This window comes from Melanotaenia boesemani, chromosome 9 (genome assembly GCF_017639745.1).
Source record: "Melanotaenia boesemani isolate fMelBoe1 chromosome 9, fMelBoe1.pri, whole genome shotgun sequence".
Taxonomy (NCBI): Eukaryota; Metazoa; Chordata; class Actinopteri; order Atheriniformes; family Melanotaeniidae; genus Melanotaenia; species Melanotaenia boesemani.
The window spans coordinates 25,770,425-25,792,117 of record NC_055690.1 but is presented as its reverse complement, the minus strand read 5'-3'; the positions used below and the strand labels follow the sequence as shown (position 1 = coordinate 25,792,117).

General features: G+C 37.0%; 1 protein-coding gene across 2 annotated transcripts; it reads left to right on the top strand.

Moving 5' to 3' along the window:
* The first annotated feature begins 1,092 nt into the window (after positions 1–1,092).
* On the top strand, positions 1,093–15,307 carry scn2b (sodium channel, voltage-gated, type II, beta). 2 transcript variants are annotated; one of them, XM_041994518.1, is made up of 6 exons: positions 1,093–1,356; positions 11,217–11,377; positions 11,508–11,724; positions 12,185–12,377; positions 12,988–13,054; positions 14,876–15,307. In XM_041994518.1, the coding sequence occupies exons 1-5, from the start codon at positions 1,281–1,283 to the stop codon at positions 12,995–12,997; spliced, it is 657 nt and encodes a 218-aa protein (XP_041850452.1). In that variant the 5' UTR covers positions 1,093–1,280; the 3' UTR covers positions 12,998–13,054; positions 14,876–15,307. The 2 variants fall into 2 exon arrangements, with proteins under 2 accessions (XP_041850452.1, XP_041850453.1); XM_041994519.1 differs by lacking the exons at positions 12,988–13,054; positions 14,876–15,307 and having other exon boundaries at positions 12,185–12,381.
* Positions 15,308–21,693: the final 6,386 nt, after the last annotated feature.

Sequence of the window (21,693 nt, the reverse complement as noted above, 5' to 3'; positions counted from 1 at the left end):
TTTTCTGCTTTGAAGGGCTACCTTCTATCTGCCTATTGTCTTTACTGTGGTCAGCGTTGCTGTTATAAGAACCAGAGAGTGGCGGCCAACCCACACTCTTCCTCAGCCTACTCTCTACTCATAATGGCTTCAAGTTTTTAAACTCACATTTTTTCTTACTTCCCTTTACTGTCTAGGCAACAGTTCACAATCTTACTTTTAGTGGTTCTCATTTCCTCATTCCTGGAACCTGACAACACAAATTTTCCCAGATTATTGCTAAACAAACTGTAGTGTTAAAATGACAGGAAGTAAGATATCTGCTATTTATCTCCCACTGTCCTCACCTCCTCCCACCCAGGAAGAATTGGATGGAATAAAGGAGAAATGTTGGGGATGGGCTCTGTTTAATTTTTTGTTTGTCTGCACGGCAGCCTGATTCTTTTTAGTGGCATCCTCTCAAAGAAGGATTATAAATTCGTGTGAAGTGTTTAGTCTGTTGGTTAGGCTAAATGGTGGCCCGTATTCTTTTGGGGTTCAATGTGTTTTGTCATCTTGCCATTCAGCTGTGCCGCAGAGGACAATTTGAACAGTAAATGACTTCCATTCAGTCTACAAAAGCAGAAGTTATGCCCTGCCCTATGTAATTAGGAGTCCATATATATATATATATATATATTTACATATCAGACTTTTTTTTTCTTTTGTACCAGTGTTCTTATTTACATTGTTTTTAAATAAATAGAAATATTAATCTTACCATTCCCCCTTTTGATTTTAAGGTTGCTGTTCTCATCATCTTGATTTTTTAAGAAAAAAACTGTTTCAGTAAACAGGTAAAGTGAAGTTAGATAAAATTTAATAAATACATTATGTTTTCTACGATTCTATAATAAATTTTAAAAATAAATGTTTTTGCATCGCATTTATTGCTGTTACTCGTTTTTAAATAATGTATTGCCGGGTTTATTGTGGCCTGTATCTACCATTTATGACAAATCATCTGTTTTAAACCTTCCTAAAACGGAGACACCCTCCATCTTATCTGATGTCCTCTGTTTTCAGGCTTGTTCTCCATCGCCAAGAAAGCGACAACCATAAGATCAACCGTCATAAGGCTACAGACACTGCCAGCCATGTCCTGCCTCTAAAACAAAATATACAGTTTTTAGAATTATTACGCATAAACCAAGAGCAGGCCCTCTAATTTTTTTTTCTTATTTTGCTACACCTTTTCTATAGATACATCGTTCTTTTTTTCCCTTTTGTTTTACATATTTGATAAGGAGAAGGGGAGAAAAATGTCTTCGCCCGCGCAGCAAGGGAGGTCTGGCGTTGAGCTGGTGAGCGCACTGCTGCTGCTGCTCTCGCTCTCTGGTAAGACACTGAACTGCCAAAGCGATCTGTAATATGGTGCATTTTGGTCCTTTTTCTTCACTCATTTACCCGTGAGTGTGTTAGTAGACTGTACGGGAAGGAGGACGTGGTCGCGGAGGAGACATATTAGATGCAGGCTAATAAGAGATTGTGTCGTTGGATTATTATGTCATTTATTTCCTACTTTCAACCATGTCCTGTTATTTTAAAGACATCGTCATGGCTTTCTTCAGCTGCAAAAGCAGTTAATTCCTGATCGTTTTATTAAGTATTAGATAAGTTATTCACACCTTAATACCTATTTGGCCTTTTGACAGAAACATATGCTGGTTTAGCACAATGTTAGAACGGGATTATGACGCACAATATACAAATAAATATTTGTGTTGTCTGTGTGGTGAAAAAGTCATTTTAGGACACTGTTCGCTAAACGACCCTTTCTGATTAATGAGAGCTACGTGACCAACTCGAGGGCGAGATGACCGGGACGGAATGCGAGAAAAACAAGCCAGAGTAAACAGAAGCTCTGTGACTGGAAAGATCAGGAGATGTTTTTCCCCTACAAGGATTGTGCAAGCAGATGTGTGTGCGTTGGGGAGCTGAGGGGAATCATGAGGCTAAAGAGTGTGTGTGTTGATGTGTGGGAAAGGTCTGATAGGAAACAGATGTTGTGGAAGAGAGAGTTTTGGAAGGAGAGGAGGGGTCGAGAGAGGAGCTTAAAAGATCCTGCGTAGCATGATCTGTCAGTTCGTGTGGTCTGAATTTACCAGCAACCTTTGTGCAACTGCAATAAACCAATTAAAGAAAGTATCGGAGTCCGATTCTCTTTAAGCGCGAGTGAAGTTAACTGTCAAAGCCGGAGCCGACCGGGGAAGAAGGAGAGAGGGAAGCAGAACAGGAGCTCCAGCCGGGAGGCGCGCCCCTTCTCGTGGACGGAGCACGGTCTCGGAGTCGGGGACTCGACCGGGCAAAAGCCACAACATCTGTTTTTATAATACAAGGTTTCTGTGATGTCACACATCCGGCGCTGAGCAATGAACAGATAAGCCTCTAGTAGGTCCCTAATAATCTGCTTTTTATATTTATGTCTCTTAAAGCCCACTCAGTAGCACATAAAAGATCAAAGGTCCTTAAAATACTTAATTTCCCAGCTTTGGGATCAATTAAAGTATTAATCGATCTATATTAATCTTATATAAATACATGTATGCAGACAACAGAGCAGGATGACATGAAATGCAAAATGCTTACTAAGAAAACTGATTAATCAAATGATCATTAATATATCCAAATAATGAAATGTACCCATGACAATGGTGTTTTCAGAAATTTTTTAATGAGGCGGACAAGATAAGACGGTCTGTGAATACATACAGTGCAAAGCAGGATCATTGTTAACTTTGGTTAGAATCAGTGTGTAAAATAGTGGGATTTTGGGGTGTCAAGGGCAGACCTAGAGGGGTGGACAGGGTGCTTATGGCCACCCCTGAAATTTGATTGGACACCCCATGTGCTATCTCAGTTTACTGTTTGGTCACTGGGGCGAATGGTTAGTCCAGACCTGCATGCATTTTTAAAGAGGTTCTCTATAGTCATCCTTTAGAAATATTGACATTTGAATGCACATTTCTGAAAGAGATTTTTTTACAGTACAAGTAGTTGCATAGCAGTGCTAATTGTATTTTGTAGTAGCACAAGTTTAGATTTAAGCTAATGTGAGGAAGCCATGTTATATTTAGTTTTTAGTGAGTGTATTTAGGGACTACACATAAGCTCAGTTAATCAAGTTTGGACCTGAATATAAACAATGAAGATGATCAAAGACTACCTCAATATCCAAGTTACTCGCTGACTAAGCTAGAGCTACATGATCTAGTTTAATTTAAACAGGAGGCCAACAAGGCAGCTAGTTCATTTTCAAGAACTTTATTTCTCACATTTCTCTAAATTGACCATAGTTATCACAGCAGTGTATATGAGTGTGTCTGTAAACTTTTAAGTAACAACTTTTGAGCCCTTTCCATTGTCAAAAACAAAACTGTTTTTACATGTTTATTTCTGAATATCTAACAGGCTTTAATCACAGATTCTTTATGTTTAAATGTTGCACAATTAAAATTAAAATGTTGCAGTCCAACCATCTGTGGTATTTACTCTGTATTTTAATGCCACTGCATTCTTCTAGAATATTATAAAACATCTAAACTATATTAGTATTATTTTTATTTATTTATTTAAATCAGATTTGGAGTGGCCAATGAAATTTCAGGGATGGCCCTGCCATTACAGTTTAATCAAATTTATATCAGGAAACTTCGATGTCTTCTGTGTGTGTGTGTGTGTGTGTGTGTGTGTGTGTGTGTGTGTGTGTGTGTGTGTGTGCATTTCTGCACTCCCTGTAGGAAGCTATATTGTTTCCCGACAGAGATAAAAATCTAAATTCAATATCCCAGCATCTACTCAAACACACACAAAAAACATTAACAATATGAAACCATTTACATGTCCACATATGAGTACCCACACTGTGAGAAAATATTTAGAAAAATTTAGAAAAGCATGGAGCTGTAGACAATGAAGCTGGTTTTTGTCATCAAGTTCTATCTTGACCTTTTTTCTCCAAATGCAGTTTATTTAAGACCAGAAAACAGTCTTGACCCACTCTTACTGCAAGCAGGGAACAATGAAAGAGAGAATCTATGACAGGTTGAGAAAGTATTGGTGAAATTATCTTCATTTATTTGAAATAATTTAAGTATTGATGCTATGAAGCTACAAATGCTTAGCCATTTTCTTTTATAACAAAATGCAGCTGTTTTTAACAACTGCAGAGTTAGAGGTCCCACAGAGAAGCACTAGAGGGCAGCAGCACAATGTAAGAAGGAGGCACCAAATGTGTCAGCATGGGATTTCAACACAGCAATGTGCAAAAGTAAATTAAGTTAAGCGCAAATTTAACACCTGTGTTAAAATCTTATTATTGCATCTTCTTTGCAACAATATCTAACTTAACATGACATATCATGTTGAATTCCAATGATCTGTTGTTCTTCTAAAAATAAAAAGCATTACATCTTTTTTTTTTTTTTTTTTTTTTTTTGTGACCAACAGATCAGCAGAAACAGCAGTTTCAGGCACTTCATATGTTTTGCATTACTATTCATTACACAGTGCCATTAACGAGGTGTCTGGCTGGTGTCACATTTATTCTGCTGCATGAGAATAAATCCAAACATACAGAAAGAATAATAAAATGTTATTCTGTGACAAGGAGGAATCCTACAACACGGGAAAAAGTTTGGTTTAATGTTATTCACTCATATCAGAAACTGTCCAGAAGATAATGAACACAACACTGTGTTGAACAAATTTGTGACTCTGTAATATAAATTGTACCTGTACTAGTTGGGATACATAGTGTTAGTTACTACCCACCACTACCCAAAACTATAACAAATGCTGCTGCCCATCTTTTTTGACATCTGCTACAGAATTAACTTAGAATTAACCCTGTGAGTGCTGTCTGAAGGTCTAAACATTTACTGTCCATAAAATGGACTTTATAGTGGTCAGACGTCATGACTAGCTCAAGCAGACATGGTTGTCAATAATGCATACTGGTGAAAGTGGAGGGGATAAGAGGAAATGAAGAGGCAATACCTTCTGAGCCACGTTGCTAGGGTCAATCATTTTCATTTAGTATTTGTATGGGTACTTATATCATTATTGAAATGAGAACAATGACGTGAACATTGTGTTCCTGTCTGTATTTTTCTTATTTATTTATTTATTTTCCTTTGGTGTTTATATATCAATCACACTGCAGTGACATAACAGATTTTGTAGACTAACACTGCTTTTTTATTCTTTATATCAGAGCGTTCTCATAATCAGCCATTTTCCAACATAGCGATGACATAATGAGAGAAAGCTATGCTATCTCATTGGATTTCTGCAGCTCCCCCTAAAATCTACCACAGCCTTTGCTTTTCCTTTTTTTTTGTGTGTGTGTAATTTATTTATTTATTTATTTGCAATGAGCTGTACTGGCCTCCAGCTACTGCAGTGTGCAGGATGCAATATGCCTTTCCCCAAGGCAGGGGGCACTAGAGTCAACCCTAGAAATATGAAACATGTCTAGATCAAGGGTCAAAAATACAAAAGAAGCTTGCTTGGACTAAAATGTTGCCAATAACATGCCCTTCATATGCATTCACACAGTATACCATCTGTCTCAAAAGGAACTGAACCCCTAGCTCTTGTCTTGTCTTGTCTTCCAGCCAAATTTGTATCAAGTTGCTTTTGTGAGTTTTAACTTGCAGCTTCTCACACAAAAAGGGTGCATGTCAAAATCAAGTGTTCAAATGCCAAGCTAAAGTTGTCAGTAAATGAATTACTATTGATGTCTTGACCTAATCTTGTATGTCTTGAGTGTATATAACGCTTTGCCTGTGGCACAGAGAAACAATCACCTTACCAGCAAAGCTGGCCTGACCAAATCATAGAAAAAGAAAGTGCAGAAACCACAGTGAAATCAAATCTGGTATTAATCATAAAGGGAATAAAAGCCAACTTAAATTCTGACATCTTAAGGGAGTTTTTTCACAGTCCCAAAACAAGATTAATAAATATAAGCCAGAAGGCAAACTTTTTTGAAAGATCCTTTTAATACGTAGCAGTAGATTTTGTGCTCTTAAGCAGCTTTAAATCAGTTTTAGAGGAGATTTAGATTTAGGAGATTTAAGAAGTGTTCTTAAGTTGTTCATTACATTTTTACTCTCAGATGCTAAACTGAGCTGTGAGTTGTAAGTGTAAGTGTTCAGTGCAGACTGTTACATACTGTCTCCTAACATTCTTGCATACCACCAACGTAAAATAAAATAGCTCTCTTACCTGTTAAGTTTAACCCCCATATTTATAAATTGTTATAATTTTTCATCTTACTTCCCACTTTTCCAAAATGGATAGATGAATGTGTTTTTTAATGTTTTAAAATGTTTTAAATTTTTTTTTTTTTTTTCTTTTACATTGATTATCAACGGTATCTTATGTACTTTAACAAAAACCACGTCTCCATATATTTGTCAAACAAATCTTAAGCACAACTTTCAACAACCAGCCTGCTTTGAAAGGAATGAGCTGGGCTGAATTTTTAAAAGGCAGCAATATAGGCTACGTGGTACATCGCTGCACTAAACAAAGTAGAACAGCCTCTTCTAATAAAAAAGAAAATAGAAAAAAGTTATTAGTTATTTGTTATTGCAGATGTCAAATTGGATAATGTTAGTTGCCTCAATGTTCATACAGTACACATGCCTCCATTTATGGTATTATTTGGTATAGTAACATATCTTCTCAAGAAATGGAGACAGCTGACCAGTGAATTATGCCTGTTAACCTTTAGCTAGCTAGCTAGCTAGCTAGCTAGCCAGACAGACAGACAGACAGACAGACAGACAGACAGACAGACAGATAGACAGACAGATAGACCGATAGATAGATAGATAGATAGATAGATAGATAGATAGATAGATAGATAGATAGATAGATAGATAGATAGATAGATAGATAGATAGATAGATAGATACAGCTTACACCTCAATGTTATCATATTGACATTTAGACCGTCCCTATGACTTAAACTCAAAATTTAGAGTGCGTATTGTTGAAAACATATCAGTTTGTGAAAAAAAACAAAAAAAAAAACAGATCAATAAGTCAATGTTTCAGTTTTTCTCATTTGCTTTGCTGCATTTCTCACATTCGAATTAACATTTCCACAACAGTTTGTGTGTTTCTCAAAACACTTGGTACAAAATGCAGAGCCTAGTGGATAACATGCCCAATTCTGTCACTTGATAAAAATAGATAGATCATTCATCTAAATCAAGTTTTTATGTCAATGAAACTGTCAGAACCATCAAAATGAAAATTCTTGTCACCATTGAGTTCGAACAAGTTACTCAAATGGCTTAGTCATGTTTTCTTTATGACAGTCTAATCTGTAGGCGTTTTTGAATACAAAAAAGTCAGATCTCAGAGGCACTACCTGAAAATGCCCAAGAGAGTACTACACAGTAGATACAGAGTTGTACAGTAAAGTTAAATGTTACTGTTGTTTGTAGGGTACCTGAATACATGACACCGTTTACACTACATACAGTGTTTGCCATCTTACAGTAATTTGTTCACAGTATTATAGAAAAAAAAACATACACTTCAGCCACTTAGATATGACAAACTTAAAGTATCAACCTTCGGGTACAGTTGTGCACAACTGTAAACAGTACACAACTCTAACAGTACATACTGTTCACTGTGTACAACTGAACCTACTAAATAACTCCTGTGCATCAAGACATTCCTGTCTGTCTGGCCACATATTTTCATTGTCATTACATCGGCTATCATCCCTTGCGATGCAGCGAGGAAAGTATCTCCTCAAGTTGTGAATCCTCCCTCTGCAGGACTCTGCTGTGATCTCTTTGCCTCCTGCACCCATGGCTGCTAGCAGAGCCATTTGGATGTTGTTTGTACACCTTCCACTTCCAGACAGAGAAAAACTCATTTTCACTGCATTTCGAGAAAGTTGAGGGTCAGCTGAGAGCAGTTGTTCAATTTAGGAGACATAAGAGGAAAATATTATGAAGAAATGTTTAAAATGTGCTTGACAGATTTTGATAACTAGTTTAACTCTTTTGGTGGTAATGACTCAAGCATAGAAATGAACACTATTAGTTTTATGGGGATGGACTATTCTGCAGTTGTAAGTAGTTAATTTTAATAATGGCATGAAATAGCAAAGAATTGTATGAAAGCAAATGCTAAATGTCCAAAAGCAGTTGCAATTTGATCAATGTAATGAGAAATACTACTCAGATGTGCACAAGTGAGTTTGAACTAATAGTTATGAGAATGTTAATTCTGATGTGAGAAATGCACCAAAGCTACTGAGAAAAACTGTAAAAGTCATTTGCACAAGTTGGATGTCATTCCACACTTATGGTTAGATTTAGATATTACAAAAATACACACTTAGGTTTAGAAAATTCTACATCAGTGATCACCAGCTCCCTTCCTCGAGATCTCCCATCCTACAGGTTTTAGTGTTTCCCTTCTGCAGCACACCTGACTGAAATCAATGGCTCATTACCGGCTGGTGCAGAAGTTGACAACAAGTTGTTGGAGAACCTTTTCAATTTAATCAGGTGTGTTGTACCAGAGGAACACTATAACCTGCAGGATGGTAGATCTTGAGGACCAGAGCTGGCGACCACTATTCTTACACATTTTAATATTAAACAGTCACACAATTCCAAGAAAAAAGAAAAACCTAAGGCATTTCTTTAGTGCCCGAAACAAATCAGAAAAAAAACATTAACTAAAAACAAAACTAACTGGGAAGCTGAAAGTAAACCAAGTGAGGGACCAATCAGAAACATTGAAAAAATAGTAATAGTCCCACAACTGTTAAATGTCTTCATAGAAAAATACTAGAGTGATATTGGGAAATTTGCTTCCTGCAAAATATTGCATTCACCAGCATGTCAGGGTACAAACAGTAAAGGACACCTTGTGCACCACTCAGAGTCATCACATTAGAAAAAAAAAAAAAACAAACAGGATGACCTTTTCCATTAAAATATCCAAAATGAGCATCAGAAAACCTCTAAACATAACTACTTGCACAGGTAGACTTTATCTCTTTACAGCAATTGTATTCTGTCAAATAAAAAGGAATAAATTTGATAAAAAAAATAATAATAATACACACAATGTAGTTACACAAAGGAAAGACAATAAAATGAATTTGTCTTTGTTTTACCTTCTCTGCACTGATCTGGCAATACAAGGGAGGAATTAAGTCAAACATAAAAGAGAAAGCCACAGGAATGCATGGGACACTGGAAAGTGGGGAGGAAATAAAGGGGGAGAGTATGAGGTTTAGAAAATAAGAGGCGTGAGGGGAGGTATGGGAGGTGGTCAAAGATGGGGGAGGAAAGAAGGAAAAGGGAGGGGCAGAGAGAGGGAGGAGTCACATGAGGGGCCTCACTGCAGTATTTCATCTGGTAGCAAGTCTCTGCATCTGCCCCTCATTCTCACTTGCCACAGGACTGCTGAGTCAGCAGGAGCGTGAGGCTGTAACAACAGCTTCTCACATTTATGTATGACTCATAGTAACAAACGCATATATATCTGTAGCCCTTCCATGTGTGTATGTGTGGGGTACTAACAGAGGTTTCTGCTTGAATATAGGGCTGTGTGCACAGATAGGTCAGTTTGCATGGATGACATTGACATAGCACAGTTAGCTGGGTTAGCTCACTGCTGACGATGCACACCTTGCAAAGGGTGTGTATGCATATATGTGTGTGAGAGAGAGCATGAAGCCGGAACTATGTTGCACTGACATATATGACTTTAGTGGAATGTGCACGTGGAAGATTGTATGTATATGTGTGTATAAAATATATATATGGTCTGGGTGGAGATGTGGAAAGTGCAAGGGTGTGTGTGTGTGTGTATGTGTGTGTGGTGCAGAGAGGCAGGCCTGTGGAGTGGTGCAGCAGCAGTGGGAAGGGAGCCAGAAACACTCGACTGCAGAGGAGAGATTGGTGCAGAGTCCCATCTCTCACATGCACAAACACACACTTGTATGCTGAGAGAAAGGTGGGCAGATTCTGTCTGGGGAGTGTATCCCAAGCTTAGACAAAACGTTTTAGGACAGGATGAAACTTGTGGAATGTAAATAACAGTTTCCCTTCATTTTAAAGTATATTGTGTAGATACCATACAGTGGAAAAACTGCAAACGTTTTAAGCAGTTCAAATTTCATTAAGTTTGACCAGTAAAAGACAAAAAGTTAAAGGTGACACTTAATAACAAAAAAGGACGCAGTTTAATGTAAAGTCTTGCATACCCCACATTAAATTGTGTGATATTCTTGGGACATTTTTCATGCATTGCTCTTATCATTTGACTGGTTGGACTTCATTATGTTTATGTTGGGGGATGGTAAAGGTCATAGCAAAGCTTTCCACTTGTTCCTCTCGAGGTTGGCCATTTTAAGTTTATGTTTTGGAATCTTTATATAAAAATGACATTTTCATCCATTCTTTTGTCTGTTCTTGGTTCTTGGCTACAACACATGCATCAAAGCATCATCAATCTACTCCCATGTTTCTTCCAATGAAAGTCATGTGTAGGTGCAGTTGTAATGATGAATTTTTCATCACTACTCCATAGTCTGCTAAATTTTCCTGATCTTTTGAAGCCAAAGAGGTGTTTTGTTTTGTCTTTCTTGTAATTTAGAAGGTTGCAGAGGTTTATAAATTTTTGTTTTTTATGTTTCAACATTTCACTCATGGTTAAGCCTGGATCTAACAAATGTCAACATTGTGTACTGTACAGTGAATACAGATTGTATGATGGAGTTAAATGAAGGACTGTGGTGTAGGTCAGGGGTCTGAACTTGATTTACTGCACATGACTTCACCCGGGCTATAAATCTGACAAACTCAGCAATGCTCACTAATCAATTCTGACATTAACATAGGTGACCAGCGACTTTTCTTGATTGTGCAAATTTGACATTTAACAAGATTCCAGCCCAGCCAGATTTACTGAAATAGAAAGAAAAAATATGTATCTTCTGATTATTGTGTTTCTTTACCTACACTTGAGCAAAACATATTTTTTTCTCGTTTAGATTTACCCTTGTATAGAAGTCCTAAAAATATTTTAGATTTTACGGTTATTTCACCGAATTTTGATGTAAAATTTTAAACAAATATAGATTAAGAAAAACAGGTTTCATGCATTTTTTTTCCAGCATTAATAAGTGTTGTTTTTGTTTACAGGTTGTTCAAGCATGGATGTTCTTGCGCCCGATTCCATTAATGCTCTTAATGGAACAACTGCTACAATTCCCTGCACGTTCACTTCCTGCTATAAAATTGACCTCACCAAGTTTGCTATGAATTGGACCTACCAAGAAACAAAAAATGACACAGAGGAAATGGTAACATGGATGGTCCTTGACATTAAAAATTCAAAATATTAATCTTCAAAGTCAAAGCCATTTTTCAGCATCATCATTATTATTATTATTATTATTTTGTTATTTATTTCGTTATTTCATTTCTCCCTAGTTTATGACTTACTATAGGAAAAAAGGAATGGTACCACTGCCTTCAGAACGGTTTGAAGAGAGGGTCATGTTTAATGGGAACCTGGACAAGAACGACTTGTCAATCACTCTATCAAACGTTCAACTGGAGGATGAGGGGTATTACAACTGCTACGTGAGAAATCCCCCAGACCGCATTCAGGGACATGGAGTCATTCACCTCAAAGTTGTCACAGAACGTAAGTTGCAAATGTTTCCTCAAACATGGAGTTGATATCTTTATAAATCATGAGCTCATATTTATTTTAAGGAAACTATGTACAATGGAAATTTAGATTTTGTAACTGCATCAAAAAAGCATCCTGTTTTGACAAAGAATACATTATATATGGTAAGCTATGTAAAATATTTTCTGTGTGACCCTGGGTGTGTGTTTTTTCATGAGCATGTGGATGTACTGGTGATGAGTCAGCTTTTTATTTATTAATGACATGCAGAAGGGGGAACTTGGTCTCTTAGCATTTCTTTTGCTCTTTCACATGCACACACACTTTAGCACACGGGCTAACTCAGCAGCACTTTACTTTTTTCCAGTCTGTTTAATCGACCTAACACAGCTTTTAGCCAGCACTGCTCTTGTTTCTATTTTTTCTCAACAAAATGCTCGGCCCTCTCTTCCTCTCTTCTCCTTTTTCTCAGTTCCCCCTCCAAGAGATTCAACTATTGCAGTTGCTATTGGAGCATCAGTGGGTGGGGCTTTAGCTCTACTGATCCTTTCCATGGTGGTGATAAAATGTCTTCGCCGACACAGGAAGCAAGAACTGATTTCAGAGGAGAAGATGGAAGAGGAGGGGAAACTGGAGGCCGAAGCTGTGGCAGAAGAGGGGACTAAGTAAGAAATCTGTCCTAAACCTCCTAAATCCTCAGTCTAAAAGCTAATGCATCTCTATAATCAAACAGTTGTTAATGGTAGGCCACTCTTGTTTTAGTTTATACTAGCAGTTCTTCAATTCATTAAAGAAGGCACGTGTCAAAACTGCCATCACAATTGCTGCAAAGCATTTCAGTGTCATTTCAGCCAGACATCCACCTGATGAGTTGTGTCACCTCATTCTTGCTGCATGAATGCAACATTTGGAAAACAGGAGAACTGTAAGGATGAGAGGAGAAGCAGGCCTATCCCTAGAGGCATGAATGTTGCAAATATGATGAAAATTAGAAACTTAGAACTTATGAGTTGTAGCCATTTTCTCAGGTATAATGCCCACTGTTTAGGAATAAGACTGAAGGGAGTTCAGCATGCCTGAAATAGAAGAAATGGGTATGGCACTGTGTTGATGACAAAATTTGCCTCTACACTGACCAATGTAGCAAACGTTACAGCTAAGGTTTTTTTTGCTTTCAGCCTATTGTCATTATAGGCATTAAGGGTCAATATAGACCACTTAATTAAGAACAAACTGTAACTTCTATTGTTTGATCCTTCCTTTACTTTCGTACAGACAACCATAACTGGATCGTTTGACTGAACCAGACTTTCTGGAGCTTCCATTCTCAACACCTCATCTGGTAAATACATGATCATGTTAATTGTACTCTTAAGGGCTCGACACACGGGGGTGACCAACGACCGCGACAGGTGATACTCATCTCCACCCAGGTGAAACCCAACGCATGGGACGCAACAAAAAGCAGTGAAAGCAGCAGCGTCGCACATTGTGCTCTCAGATTGCTTGTCTTCAAAAAATTTGATTGGTTATGATATTGAAGGACATTTTGACATTTTTAAAGCAGTGTGTGACATACAAGGCATGAAGGATGAAGAGTCGAATCATTAGAAATCTTGCTGTTGACTCTACTGTAAAAAAGAGAAAGACAAACCTGGGTTCATCCTATTTTACAACCAACAGCATGGTGTATATCGTCATTTGATAGTAGACCTCAAGGGTAATCCATATAAATCCAGAACCTACGTTCAAACAAATTCACCCTGGTGCCATGTGTCTGCTTCTTACTTATATTATTTCTATAATCTTTGCGTGAAGTATCGTAAAGTATGGGAAAGTCAGACACAGCTAAAATGATCTGATCCTCCATGTTGAAAATGTTTGCAGACTGGACTGTCTAGCCTGCTCTTAGCTTATTGGTTAGTCAATGAAATCCTCACTGGGTGCGTGTAATGCTGTGCGGGAGGTACAACAATTGTAAATTTTTCTACTTTCTTGTGTCGTGTATCGCGTTGCAAGCCCCCGTGTGCACGTCTACTTGAACGAGTGCAACATTTCTCATGCACAAATTTCGGTGGTCGCTTGGCTGGAGGAGGGCAGCGATTTTTGCCTCATCGCACAAGTTCTGTAAGAAATTAATAGAGAAGGAGCGACATCAACTCCCGTGTGTCGAGTCCATTATTACTGGCTTAAGCTGGAGTTATACTCACACACCGTCAGCGTCAGGTCGGGTCCATATATCAGATGAAATGTGCATATAAACTCGAGCGTAGGGTAACACCATCATGTTACAGTTTCTTTTCTGGATCTGCAGGTGGCAGTAGGGCTAGTATTGGCTGGTAAATCCACAGGGTGGGGTTGGTTGTATAAATTTGCTTCAGTTCCGGCAAATATTTCCTGTTTTAGAACAACAATGGCGGTAAACACGGTGGAGTGTCTTTGAGAGATTGTGGAAGCAGACGAAGAAATTATTCATCTGTTAAACATTTTACAGCACAAACAAATGAGAAGAAGAAGACATCATTCAAAATCCAGAAACACGTAATCACAAACTGACCAATCCAAATTTATTACTTCTGCAACACTGCATTCATATAGCCTATAACGTAGCCTAACCGACGCAGAGCCTACGGTGGTGACAGCATAACCGACCTGACGCAGACGCCACGCGAGTATAATTGAGCCTTTAGTTTTAGAATAATGTCATTTCCATAAACTTTTTTTTTAAGCGCAGCTTCAAAAAAAAAAAAAAAAAAATCAATCAGCACAATTTCAAATTAAATGTGATTACTAATCAAGTCAGAATGGCATGGCACTGCTATCTTAGCAGCTGAAGCTTTAACCTTGGGATTCCATGCCATGCTGCTTGGTAAGAGAAAACCAGACGTAAAAAAGGGTTCTGTTATACACACAATCAAAACTTGACTTAAATACCCAAAATGAAGCAAATTTGTAAACCCCACAAAAGTAGTAAAAATAAGTGTCGGTACTATAAATTGTTTGAATGTGAAAAATGCATGTGCTTCTTTGTGTGCTGTGCCCCAGATCTATCCTCAGCCTGGTTTTATCTCTTGAGGGGTCCATTTATTAGGGCATGCAGTTACTGTACATATAGTTATTACCAGTTTAAATCAAAATATTGTCATTCTCTGTTATCTTTCAGACATACACACCTCTTATGAAGACACTAGTAACCACTGCTTCAAGCATTGCCCACAGATGCAGCCATCCTCTCTGCATGTGTGTGTGTCTGTCTAATGCACTTAAGTGAGATTCTGAATGTGACTGAATGTGACTGTGTGTGTAATTCTGTGAGACTAGAGGTGATGTGTGTTTTTTCCTTGAAACAGGTCAGGGATTTTAAGACAAAACCTGCATTCCTTTATAGCTCCAAGTTAGTGTCAATAACATTTGTCTCTCAAATAATGGTGAATACCATATTCATTGCAAAATATAAGACAGGTTAGGGCTGGGCAGTATGACCTAAAAATTCAGTTCACAATATATTTTGAATAATAGATTTAATCAAAAACATTATTTTTTGCTCTCATTGTTTCAATAGATGTGCTTTAAATAAACTTTAAAGGTTTAGGGACCTTTAAATCTATAAATTACCAACTGCTAAGTATGAATAAACTTAATGTCTGTGGAGGCAAAGCTTATGAAGTCAAAACTTTACTACCTGAGTTAAAGTGCTGAAATGTTTTGGTTTTACATAGGATGAATATAATGATTTCTAAGTCGCCTTAAAGCCATGTCTTTTTACAGCATGCCTGTCTTGGCATTGATACAGGTTAGCATAAGTACTGTTCTTCTGTAGCTGGATTTTGCTGTTTTTAGGATGGCACAAGGCTAGTGACTCAGCCAGACAATGTTTACAAGCTACAATAATGTCTGCTTGTGTCATAGCTCGAGAATATTAAAAAACATTCCTTACACTTTTCAAAATTTGACAAAACAGTTATCTGGTTTACCAGACACTGAGCAAGTTTACATGCACACCAAAAATCTGAAATTTTATAAGTTACCAGATTTGTCAAAAAAACAGCATAATTTGAAATGCTTTATCAAATAATGGCAGCTATCTGATTATAATAAATCAGATTAACACACCTAGATTTCTTCCCAGACCAATGTATTCTTGCATGTATAGCCAGAAATCTGTTTTGTTCTTTTACATTTCTGCATGTGTGAAGAAAAAAATCAGAAAGATGGAAGATGAAGGATAAAATGTAAAAGCCCTACACCAAGATTAAGAGCAGATGGCTGTCATTTTAAAACCAACAATTTTCTCTTCATTAAGTATAAACATGATGTATGAGTTATCATACATGTTTAACTCAGATAAGAACTTAGTGACCGCAGAAAAAATCTAATAAAAAAAGAGTACATAATAGCAAATGAGCCACAATCAAATGTATGAGTTTCCTGAGAGGAGCATACATAACAGTTTATCTATGAAGTGTAATTATCCACCAGAGCTGAATTTGTTCTTTTGCTGAAGCATGCACATTTTCCAGTACAGCATGTCATGCATTGTGCAAGAAAAAGAAATATGTAATTCAAAAAAGCGAGGAAATATATTTTAAAAGATTAACACTATTTTTGTTTTTCACAAATCAAAAGCAATGTAAGTCAAAGCATGTTTAGGCTTTTACTGCCTTTAGAAGTCAAGTCATACCATTTGCCACTAACACATTCATTTTATTTGATACCTGCATTTACGTGCACATTTAATTTATAGTGTTACAAATATTTAGTTGCACTGTGTTGTGTTTGCTCTGCCTCCTGCAAACTATCAGTTTCCAAATATTAGCTCTTTTTTCATATTAAAGGAAAAAGAACTGCATTTATTTCAACTCTAAGTAAAGCTCAGAAAGTACCACATTTTTAGAGACTAAAAAAAATAATAATAAAATACTGAGAATAACTGCACCTCTATATGTACACTGTTAATGGTTGATATAAAATATATGATATATATATATATATATATAATAAAATATTAAAAGTTCTATATCTGTCTTCAAAGTAATGCCTTTAACCCAACAGTTGTTTTTGAAACTGTAGATATTGATTTGCACATTAACACTAACACTTGTTCTAACATAATCATGGCGAAGAGCACGTGAACAAAAGAAAAATGAGAAAAATATACAGTAGAAGCTGAAAAAAATGCTAAAATGGGGTCCTGGAATGTGTGCTTGTTCAGTGTATTTAATCACTCATTTGTTTAGTGCACATTGAATGTTTAAACATGTCTTCATTGTACATTACTTGATCTTATGGATTCAGCATGTGAGCTTTGTTAATCTCTGGATGTCTCTATGATGTTTTAATTATATTGTAATACCAGGCTGGCTGCTTCACAAAGAAATGTCTCGACAGATACCTGTGATATTGGTGGATTACTGCCTCCAGATCTGGTTGCTTGGCCAGGCCTGTTTTCTGTCTCTATTTGGAAAGAAAAAGAAAATAATAATAATGATGAAACCGTTTAAATGTCTGTGTTCAGGCTTACTAGGGTCTAAGCTTTTAACTGGGTCTTTTGAATGTTTTCTGTTTGTTATAATTTTACATTTATTATCCAATATTGTGTATAATGTATAGCGTAATTCCTTGAAACATTAAAAGTACATATTTAGCATCATAAAATATATTCACAATTATTCAAAGCTTTGTAATGATAAATAAAGCACGGAATGCAGTCGGGTATGAGGAACGACTATAAAGAGGTGATTTTTTTGAAGCTCTAATTCTGTCACATTACATGAAACGATGGAACGCTGTGGAATCATGCATGTTTACGTTTACGGGTTTGTATACACCATAAGGCGATGACAGAGTTTAACATTGAATTTTTTTTTAAATATGACATCATGTACAAAAAATATTATAACCAAGACAGATTTATCTGAGATTTGTGCACCTCCATTAATAATTTTTTTCCTTCATAGCTTTTCTTGTATCAGTTTAAATGTTAGTTGACACCAAATAAATGCTTGCACTGTGCTGCTTCAGGATAAGCGGCAATCATTACATTATGTATTTTAAATAAAGATCCAACAAAGGAAAAAAAGTCTGCTTTTTGTCTCTTTTTTTAATCATCCTACTATTTAGTATCCATGGATGCTTATAGGGTTTGATATTATGTGGATCTGGAGACTGTGCAAACAGACAGCACTGAAAATCGTTATATTACAAGGATATCATTGGTTTCTTGTTTTATGTTGTAGCTGTAGAACATAAAACAAGTAGACATAGGACGAATGAATCCAACACAGAATTGCAGCTCAAACAATTACTCTGACATGCCAACTTAAAGCTCCCTCACACCTTCAATTCATGCTGTGTTACATTTAGTTCAGCAATTTAATGTCCTCTGGTGCAAAATGAAATCCACTCAGTCCTTTTCTTTTCAACTGCACTACGTCACATAACATGCATTGTGTATTCTAGAAAAAAAGTTTTAAAAGATCAAAAGGATGCATGGTGGCTCTATCTTTACAACAATGACAGCTCAATTACAGGATGTAGCATATGAGAGCACTAAACAGTCAAACCCAGATAGCCAAGCTGTCATCAGGGAGGACAACCTGGCACTGCTCCACTGAGAATCACCCAGAGGTGACTTTGTGGATGTAGAGTATGTATTTTCAGCTTTTGCAGCCAAACAAGATTCTGTATTTTATCTGAGCTACAGTCCAGCATCAAAACAACTCTAAATCAAAACAATGCAATGCTACTAGAAGTGTATTGTTTGAAACAAAAATTAAGTACAATTTGGATTGTTTGGAGGCTTCTTAGAGACAAAAATATTGCATATCAAATTACAATACTTGTTCTGAAACAACAGTATTTTCATCAACTGAAGACAATCCTTTTCCACAGCAGACATAGAGATAACAGGGATAATTACTTTTTAAATTATTAACCTTAACAATAACTCACTAACTAACTTATGCTATATACATTTTTTCAATACTTGGTTTAAATTAGATCATTGCTTCATCTGTTTAATAGTTCTTATTCTTCCCTTTGTATATAAATACTCCCAGTTTCCCAGCAATAGAGCTTCTATGTAGAGTGTTAGTTTGCTAGTGTGTGCAATTTAGGGTTTGAACATGTCAATATATGGAGAGGCCAAGGATTGGACTGACAAAGCAGGCAAGCTGGGGATGACCTTCAACACACAAGGAAAGACAACACAGGTTCCCCAGAAAACTAGGCCACTGCATAGAAATTAATTTGCACCAGCGAGTGGAGAAAAAATAAATGTTGAACATCAGTTTTGAGCAAATTACATGGATTGTGAATAAAATGATTTATTTTTCTAAATCTGTGTTCTACCCATAAATAATTTGCAATTGTCTTTTCATTAGAAACGAATAAACACTTAAAATTTAAATAATACTAAACTTTCTTTTTAACAATGTCATGTTATTTGTAACTGGCTGCTCTGGTGAAGTCACTGCAAAAGCATGTAGTAATTTAGATGAATTAGAAGACAAAATAGACATAAAAGACCAAATATTTTATACGTATTTAAGTATCATACAATGCTGCTGCACAAACACACATACAGCACCACAGAGTTTGAGATGTGTTTTGTTTGCTTGCTTGCTTTTGCATTTAATCTCACACTAAGACAATATAAAACTGTGCAGAACAACGGCGATGGCATCTGATATTCAGCAACTCAAACTTTCAAGATGCATATGAATCAATATGTCCTGCAGACCTGCTCTTAACTTTAGACAGGACTCACCTTTTGATGGTTGCTGTTCCGCACTGACAGATGGGAGGATGGACAGATGTGTGCATAAAAGGTGCAAACTGAAATATGAGAACAAAAACATACGGGCAAAAGAGGAAAAGGACACACAGACAGCAATCTTAAACGAAAAAACAAAAAACAAAAAAACAGTTGAGTTAGGCATGCAGTGGTATTTAAAAACAATAAAAAGAATGTACAAAGAGTACAAAAAAAGAAAAGAAACAACGACAAACTGATTCCTTCCGTTAAAGACAAAGAAAAAGAACAGACGATAAGGAGAGCTAGAGAGAGGCCGACCCTGTCCCTCTCCACTCTTTAAAATCTGCTCACTCACCGGCTGGTGCAAAGAGAAATAGGCAGAGGAAGGGGGAGGGGATGGAGCAGGTCGAAGTGTGGGGTGAGATGAAGGTTAATCAGTGAGGTGAAGTGGTGAGTGGGAGAAGATGGGGGTATGGAAAAAGAAAGAAGGGGCTGGGGTGCCTAAGTAATGACAGCTCTGTTCGGACCAGCTCAGTTGTATAGCTTTACTGCAGCATTGCATTGCTTTGGCTGTCCCAGAGACAGATCCTCCACCTCCTCCCTCTCTCCGCCTCTCTTCTCACTTCCCTCTTTTTGCCTCCTGTCATCACCCCTCCCCTAGCTCCTGTCATCCCCCACTGCTCTCATGCTCCCTCCTTTTCTTCCCATACCCATCTTGTTTTTCCTCTCACCTGTATCTTCTATTCCTGATCAGTGTAACATCCTCCACCTTCCTCATATACAGACTCCAAGGTCACCCTGTCCAAAGCCAGGTGTGTGTGTGTGTGCTAATGTGACTGTGTGTGTTGATGTGCATATGCAAATATGGGTGTGTTTATATTCCACGTGCATGCATCTTATTCTAGCTCTCTTAATATGTGAAGTGTATGCTCACTCATATATTACCTCCAGTTTGTATAAACAACTTTGCCTACTCATAGCTTAGTGCTTTAGATGCAGCATGTTTTGTCACTGCATCCGACACACTGAACTTGAAAATGACATCAAATTCCCAGAGATGAATTAGCTGACAAAATGTGGATATGGGGAAGTCAGACATCCATCCTATTTATATGGATGTTCATGGAAAAAGGGATCAGATATCCAGGAAATAAAAAAGTAAGTTTAAAAAAGCAGATATTCTACAGTCATATCACAGAAAATAACTAGACTGTTTTTGGTTTATTTAGATATATGTAGCAGTTAGCTAAAACAAACATCCATCTCAGTAACTACTGTTTCTATCTGAAATGACAAAAAGCAGACAAGACAGGGGGTGTACTAGTACATGACTGAATGGTAAAACTAATCAAACTATTATAGAACATTTTGGGATTATGTATAATCAAAAATGTTGGATTTTGTCAGTTTTCACAGGATGGTAAGAGGTGTACATTGACTTCTAGCTGTTTAAATATGATGCTTTCGTCAAAACTAACATCATTGAGTGAAATTGGAGGTTGTGTTCGCTTTACAGCAATGGACCTCAGGTGTGAACCTAATGTTGGTGAAGACACTGCTAATGTGTTTGTCAGGTGTTGAGAAGGACATGAATCTTGTGCACAAGGTCAAACTGCGCATTTAAGTTGTAAACTCTTGTTATCCTTCACTGACACTGGATAGTGTTGAAAGCTGAGCTGAGATTGTTGAAAAGTAAATAATGATCATGTAACATTCTGGTGGTTGCTTGTTGTATAGCATGGTGTAACTGACAGATCACTGCTTTATCACAGTCAGGATCAATGTCTCAAGCTTCGTATGCCTATTCTGTGGCGTTGAGCACACATCCCTGTTATGGTGGTCCTCTACAGTCAAAATTTTTCTCTAATTTTTATGGTCTGAAAAAGTAGGAAAGGTTGAGTTGTTTCTACAATTAACCTTATTATCTTTTACCCCTCTGAGTTGCAGCTGAAAGTAGAAATTATATAGTTTATAACTTGGAAAAAGCAATCAAGGTTCATTGTAGCTGATTCTAGATATAGTTGGTGGGGTTTAGTCGGTTGTTAGTGAGATCCTAACTTTCAAGACTGCCTTCCAAATACAACTTTTGCAGATGAATACAAGACAGAAATTACCTGTAAAACATTGGGATCCATTTTCAAAATGTTATATTCTCAACTTTGGGAAATGATGTTACATGCCATTTATATAGTAAAATATACTATAAATGCTTGCCCAAGCTGCTG